Source organism: Bos mutus, chromosome 7, assembly GCF_027580195.1.
Source record: "Bos mutus isolate GX-2022 chromosome 7, NWIPB_WYAK_1.1, whole genome shotgun sequence".
In the NCBI taxonomy this organism is placed as follows: domain Eukaryota; kingdom Metazoa; phylum Chordata; class Mammalia; order Artiodactyla; family Bovidae; genus Bos; species Bos mutus.
In genome coordinates this window covers 70,578,078-70,585,597 of record NC_091623.1, presented here as the reverse complement: position 1 = coordinate 70,585,597, position 7,520 = coordinate 70,578,078, and the positions used below count along the sequence as shown (strand labels likewise).

Sequence of the window (7,520 nt, the reverse complement as noted above, 5' to 3'; positions counted from 1 at the left end):
CAGCTTGCAACCCACCCCACCCCGGACTCCCCCTTCACGCCCACCTCCACCAAGATTTATGTTAGAGATTGCGTGGCGGGCTAGTCGACTCTGGCACCCAGCAGTACTCCTGAGAAAAACTGAGCCCGGCAAAAGCGCAAACCCACTGCCGGGACTTGGTCCCACTCGCCCGGCCGCGCGCGCTCGCCCGGATGCCGACACCCGAGCGAGTGCCGAGATGCGTTCCGGTTTCCGCGTTTCCACTGGTTCCAGGACCAGGGCAGTGAGCCGGCACCTAGAAAAGATATATCATGGGCAGAAAGAGACAACAGGCGAACCGGAGACGTCACGCCAAAAAAAAAAAAAAAAAGTGGGGGGTGGGAGGGCAGAGGGGGTATTTGTGCGAGAGAGGGGCAAGATCTGTGTGTGGATACACTCGAGTTAGAACTTCCTTCTTCCCTCTCCCCTCCCCTTGGTTCTTCTGGCCTGCCTCCTGCCTCCCCCCACCCCCATCTCTCCTCTCTCTCTTTCTCTCTCTCACACACACATGCACACACACTTGTATTTTGTGCTGTCGTAAAACCCACGTGTCCAGCCGGGAGGCTGCCAGAGCGTGGAGCGGAGGAGCCGGGACGCGGCAGCGGCCAAGAGCCCGCCGCCGCTGCTCGGTCCGGCGCCTTGGACCGCCCCGCACTCCCGCACTCGGAGTAACTGCTCTCACGCCGTCCGCAGGCCTCCACCACATCCCTGGCTTGTGGCCCCGGAGGGTCCCGGGGAGCCGGATCTCTAGCGCTTTGCTCCTGCGCTGCCCAGGGGCATGTAGCGTACCGGGGGCACATACTCTCCTGCACGCTCGCCAAGACAGACACACGCACGCACGCACAAACCCGCCAGGCAGCTCCGAGTTTTCCGGTAAGCGTGGCTCGTCTAGGGCTGAGGGTCTTGGGCCGCGGAAATAGGAGGCTGGAGGTCCCGCGCTGGGGGCGGGGGGCGGTTGTGGGGCGAGACTGTCCCGCCTCCTGGCGCCGGAGGCCAGCGCGGCTCAGGCTCAGGCGCTGCGCCACTCGGGCTCGGGCTCGGGCTCGGGCCGGCTTCGAGCGCCGGCAGAGGGCGGGGGCTGAGTCCTGCCGCGGAATTCCGCGGGGAAGCGCCCTCTCGCCGGGCTTCGACAGCGCAGGGTGGGAGCTGGGCGCCTCGGGCCGGGAGGCAAGGCAGGGTGCACACAGCTACCACCGCGCGACGCCGCGGCTTCAGACTAAACTTTGCGCCCCAACCGAGTTGGGAAGAGGGAGCCGCCAAACTCGGCTGCCGCCGGCGGAGCCAAGGACTCAAACTCTTCGCTCCAGGGTCTTGGCTGAGGTCCTCCCCGCCCCTCTCGCACCAGGCCCTGAGTCCGGCTCACGCGCACCCATCTCTTTGCCCTCTGTCCCCAGCTTGAATCGTTGGACATGCTGAAGCCCGGAGATCCCGGCGGCTCGGCCTTCCTCAAAGTGGACCCAGCTTATCTGCAACACTGGCAGCAACTCTTCCCGCACGGGGGCGGAGGCCCGCTCAAGGGCGGCGGTGCCGCGGGTCCCCTGGGCGCACCACAGCCTCTCCAGCCACCGCCACCACCGGAGCGCGCTGAGCCCCAGCCAGACAGCCTGCGGCCGCGGCCGGCCTCGCTCTCCTCCGCCTCGTCCACTCCGGCTTCCTCCTCCACCTCGGCCTCCTCTGCCTCCTCCTGCGCTGCTGCTGCCGCCGCTGCCGCCGCCGCCGCGCTGGCCGGTCTCTCGGCCCTGCCGGTGGCGCAGCTGCCGGTGTTCGCGCCTCTGGCCACCGTCGCCGCGGAGCCTCTGCCCCCCAAGGACCTGTGCCTCGGCGCCACCTCGGGCCCGGGGCCCTCCAAGTGCGGAGGCAGTGGCGGGGACGGCCGGGGTGTCCCGCGCTTCCGCTGCAGCGCGGAGGAGCTGGACTATTACCTGTACGGCCAGCAGCGCATGGAGATCATCCCGCTCAACCAGCACACCAGCGACCCCAACAACCGTACGTAGCAGCAGCCCGCGCGCTCTCTTTCGGGGAGCTGGTCCGTCGAGCGCGGGCGCCCGTCCAGGAGGCGCATCAGATGAAGGGGACCCCGGGTGGTTGGCTGTCCGGACCGCGGGCCTGCACCTCCCTGACCACTGTGACCAAAGTTTTCTGGATTAGAGAAGGAAGGAGAACGGCTAGAATGGCGGGGTGGCCCCCATGGGTTTCCTCTTCCCCCTACTCTCATTCCCTGCTTCCCAGTCCCGAGTCTTTAAACCCAGGTTTCCCGCGGACCGAGCAGTACAGATCGCCTCCCTGCCGCGGCATATTGCGCCCGGCGCCGGGCGGGTTCTAGCAGCGCGCGATGGGAGTGTCCCGGGACCGGCCTGGTCTGGCCTTCGGAGGGACAAGACAGGAACTCTCAGCGGTTCTAGGGAGCGTGGATTCCAGGGCTGATTTCTCCTCCTCTCTATCTTACCTCTGGGGTTAACTGTGTCAGTTCATTTTCCGACCGTGGGGTTGTCCGGGGGACCAGCCGGGAGCTGCTGGCTGGCCGAACCTCTAGTAGGAGTTTTGGATGGCACTGGATCAGTCTCTCCCTGCAGGCAGGCATTATTCTTAAGTTTACTATTTATTTTAGGAAAGAAAGAAAAGAAAAAGAAATGGCAGTTACTTAGTGAGAAAACATTTCTGATTTCAGGCCAGAGTCGTTTCCTGCGGATCCCGCATTCTCCGTGCACCTTGATCCTGCAAACATTTACAGTCCGTAGCCACGCTTGTGGGCTCACACATTGTTTTTTTTTTTTTTAATGAGGGTAATAGTAATTTAGTATAAGAAGCGTATTCTTCTTGTCCCCATGTAAACGGAAAATGCCTAAATTAGCATCCGTTTTCTTCTAGCGTCCCTTCCTGTATTCACAATTTCAAACCCTTATCACAAGTGTAGTTCCATTTTGAGGCTTTGAAGTAAAACTCTAAATGAGCACCAAAAATGTATTATTTATGTTTTATATCCGATTCTTTTTGGTCATTTCAGAAGTTATGCTATGTTTACACTTTCTGTGTTGGGATAAGTTGCAAATACACTTCCAGAGACCCCCAGGAGAGAACATTAAAGCAGGTTAAGAAAGTGAGGCTGAAAGTAGTTCAGGATTTGAAAGAGCAACACTCAGCTACTTTCTTCATCTCATTCCTTCACCTAGCTTCTCTGTCAGCAAAGTTGCTTACAAATGTGTATGGTCATTCTATTTTGATCATGTCCCTTCTTACAGAATGTATACTAACCTGCAATCTTCTTAATTCGTTGTAAAAACAAAATAACTACAGGTTTTGGTTAGTGAAAGGACTCCCAAATTTATTACTTTGATTTAAAACACTGGGAATGACCCTAGTGATTGAGATGTATTAACCTTTTCATAATAGTTGGAGATAATTGTTTCAATGGAGATAATTATTGTTAATAAGATGAGCAGTTGTATTTACTTTTTTCCTTTCTAGGGTCTGAGGCTAAAGTATTGGGTTTACAATGAGGGTTTCGATTCAAATTTGTTCTGCAGTTAAGGAAATTCTTGTATTTCAGAGTTCCAGAAAATGCTACAAAGCTATGTTGTCTGAATGGACTTAAAAAAAAAAAAAAAAACTTATCGACTACTGAATTCCTTGATGGTGTTGTTTTCAAAGCATTTCTATAAAAAAATATTAAAAGCTAATACTTTAGTAAAAAGGTATTTCTTTCAGTGAAGTATAGTCACTGTGGGCTGAGAGTGCTTCATCAAACTTGCAGACTTTCTTCTGAATTAAGTCAGTGCTGGAAAAGACACCAGCAGTGCACCCCCAAAGCCCTGTCTGTACGCTGAGCTCCCCATAGTGTTTACAATGCAATCTTGAGGTTTAATGCATTCTCATCAGAGAAAAACCTGGACTTATCAGAGAAAGAACTGGGACAGAGTCCTAATTAATAATATGACTGTTAAACCAGTTTATTGTCTCGGTACCATTTTTCCTGGTTGGAGGAAATGAATTGTAATTTATTTAAATTATTCCTATTGTGTTAATATTCTGATATCTCCTTTTGAGTGGACTGGACTGCTCCAGTGGGCAAAGTGCAGAGGCAAAGACAGGAAAGAAAGGAAGTCAGATTCCCCTATTAGAGTTACACTTCATGTTGCTCTCTAATTAAAAGGCAATTGAGAAAGAAAATAGAAAGCTGAGGTGGGTGGCTGTGTCATGCCAGGAGACCAGGTGTGCCATGCTTCCAGGAACTTCTCTGGGCAAGAGTAAGCACTCATTTGAAACCAGGAGATGTGTTTTACAAAGACAAAGTGAGAAGCAATTGAGTTTAATCTAACTAGAGGATCAAAACACATCAGAAATGCATAGAGTGGGAAACTTTTTTTTACTTGGCAGGGGAAGTTGATATATCACTTGAAAGATGGTGAAAAACAGTTTCACCCCATTCCCAGGTTGTATGTGGGTGGGGGTGGGGTGAGAGATGGACAGAAGGGAATCACCTATTAATTTATCATGCACAGATCTTTGTAGTTTTCCTTTTAGTCTATTGCCCTTTCCCTCTAAAAGAATTCTGTGAAGTGACCACTCAGCATTGCGTCGTTTTTATTACTTTGTATGTAAAAGGGTATTGAGTCGTTTTGTCTTTGTTGTTTTTTTTTTTTTACAAGGCAAAGGTGCCTCTAGACTTGTCTTTTCCCATTAGAAGAGTTACTTGCCTGGGATCACCAACGCAGTAACTCCTGCGAATCCATCAGTAGCACTCCTTTCACTTGAAACTGTATTGGCATCTATGAGAACTGCCATAGGGAAGGCATAGTGAAGGGTGTTGCAGCTCTGTTTCACACATAAAAAGACTGAAAAACAGCAGAAACTATACAGCCTAGCCCGGTGAGCTCTTCTAGTATATATCTAACTCTGTGTATGAAGTTATTCTATAATTGAAGTACACTTTCCACTGAACCTCTCAATGCTTAGTTGCCTCTTCTTGCATCTGTTTAAAGTCAGGTGGGACTTGTGTAAGGTAAATGGGAGATGGGGGATCTTCCGTCCTCTTCCTGTATTACTGCCCTCATTCGCTGACAATTTGCTTGACGCCATTGATTCCGTCAGGCTCTGCTGCAGCGGCAGCCTCTTCTTGGATTCTGGGAGCTCAGTGCGTTTGAGACCCTGTCACTTTTCTTGGAAGGTATTGAGCAGCAGCCAAGCGGCGCGCTGAATGCTTGTGTTTGTTCAGAAACGGCTGGCCGAGCCACTTTGCTCTTCATATCTTTTTAATTTTTGATTAAAATCATCCTCCTTTCTACCTGGGAGAGAGGTGGGGGTTAAGCCTGTCCCGGGTCTCTCTGCGGAGAATTGAGTCGGGGCATTCCGCAGCTTCCCCAGCAGGAGGTCTCTCTCTCTTCAGATATTTCGGGTAGCCCTGCTGTGCAAGGAACAGCGCTGGGAACAGCACTGGCTGGAGCACAGGTGTAGGAGTTGGGGCCCCTGTTGAGTTGAGGCTCCCCTGTTGGTAGCGCCATCCTTTCCGAGGGTTTGGGGAGAGATACTGGAGGGAGAAGGAAAGCTGGGGTTTGTTTAGTTGAGAGGTCAGGGCGAAGAGATAAAAGGAGAGTGAGTGTTTTCTGACCTTCCTTAATCTCTTCCCACCCAGTTGGAAAACGCAGGTCCTGTTTGGGAAGCTCCCGAGCCCAGTAACCCAACCAGTGGGATTTTCCTGACACCAAGACACACTCGCTGTGATGGCCTCACTGTCAATGGCCCTCGAGCGACTTAGATTTCAGACCCGGTCCTCGGTGGGAGGGAGGCGGCTCGGCGTCAGTGTGTGGGCTTTTGTGTCGTTCTCTTTTGCTGTCTTTTTGTGTGCAGGCCCAAGCCCCATCCCGGAACACACATGATTTAGCTATTTTACATCATCCGTTATCTAGTGCTCTGAAACTGAGCATAGAGCCATATATTAGATTGAGGTTAGGAGAGGTGGCGACTGTTTATTTAAGGTGATAAAATGGTCCATCAGCAGTAATCTCCATCGATATGTGCCACCAGGAGATGAAGGATGAGGGGACAAGCCACAATTAATTGCCCTATAGTTTTGTAGGAGAGAGTGGAGCCGGCCCAGACCCGCTTCGATCTCCTCTTGCGCCTCCTATTCATCATCTTCGCATTGTATATGGCGGCCTCGCAGGGGCAGGGGCCGGTGAGGTTTATCTCTGCGCAATATTCTCTCGCCCTCACACACTGGCTCTCCCATTTAATTTATTAATACAGTCATCGGGAGACAAAAAAAAAAAAATCACATTTCCTCTTTCTTTCCCTCCCCCTTTTGTCTCTCCCTCTTGGTCCCAGGGCCAAGCCGGCAGCCAGGCCGAGCAGGGGAAGCCTGACGCGGCTGTGATTCGCCGGGAAAGCTTTAAACCCGCCTAGGAAGAGTCCCGCAGAAGGCTCCCCGCGAGCTGGGCCACCCCGCGGAGGCCGAGACCACGCTTGGCGGCTCCCCTCCCTGGCCTGCCTCGCCTCTGGATCCGCTCGCTCCTAGTCCCAGTTCCGGGAAGCCTAGAAGACCCCTTCCCAGGGGAGGAAGGGGGCCGGGCGGGTGGTAGGAGCTCCAGAGTGCGGGTGGTGGCGATCACGTCTGGTCTTGTAAGAAAGCCGTTCGCTGGCAGCCAGGGGGGCGAGGACTTCCACATTCCGGTTAAGTGTTGAGGGGCCCGGCGTCCACCCCGCTCAAGGTCCATCACCATCCCAGCCAGCCGGCGGCTGGGCGCGGAGAGGGCTGAGAGGAGAGTGCGCGCTGGAATCGGGCGTCGAACCCACGTGCGGGAGACTCCCGGCCTCTGCACTCCACCGGCCCCAGGCCCCTGTCGGCTGACCCCCTCGGCGACCCTGAGGGTCCGCGCCACCCCCCGGCCCACTCCTGCCACGAAGCAGGCGGAGCTGCCAGCAGGCGGCACTCCCGGGGCCGCGTCGCCATCGCCGGGCAGGGATCGATGGGCGCCAGCCCCGCGGGGCTGGGCCTCAGGACAGAGGGCGGCGACCTCGGCGGTGGTCGCAGAGAATTTATAGCTCGGCAGTTACCACGGTCCGGGCGGGGAGGCAGGGTTTTCAGCTGCTCCCCGGTTGCCTGTCCCGAGCACGCGTGATGGCAGGAGAAAGCGGCGGGGAGGCTCTGGGGAGCGAAGGCCCAGCGTGGCGGGCGCGTCCCCAGGGGCCCCGCTCCGCCTGCGCCCACACGCGCCTGTCGAAGGGCCCTGGAACGCTGTATATTTCACGTTTCCTAGAATGAGAAATGAGATACCAGAGGACTCTGGCCTCCTTTGCCCCTTTTGCCTTAAAAGAGATCCATTTTCAATTACAGGAGCCCCACGTGCTCTTGTAAAAACATCCAAACAGTACAGAAGGATAAGGAGCGAAGAGTGAAAGTCGGTTCTTCACTCCACTTGGTCTGGCCTTTTGAAGTCAGTGGGTGAACAAGTCTTTAACTTAGTGATACCTCCTCCTCATTCAGAGACCAATAAACAGGAGCTTTA

The 7,520-nt window shown here is 54.3% G+C and overlaps 1 protein-coding gene across 2 annotated transcripts in view; it reads left to right on the top strand.

Moving 5' to 3' along the window:
- The first annotated feature begins 502 nt into the window (after positions 1–502).
- The window catches only part of PRDM6 (PR/SET domain 6), a 113,670-nt gene continuing 106,652 nt past the window's right edge, over positions 503–7,520 (top strand). The window contains exons 1-2 of one of the 2 annotated variants that reach the window (XM_070374082.1): positions 503–891; positions 1,413–2,004. In XM_070374082.1, the coding sequence (XP_070230183.1) occupies positions 1,428–2,004 (577 nt within the window). In that variant the 5' untranslated portion in view covers positions 503–891; positions 1,413–1,427. Of the gene's footprint in view, positions 892–1,096; positions 2,005–7,520 lie in introns of those variants that run through there. The other variant, XM_070374083.1, reaches the window with a different exon arrangement.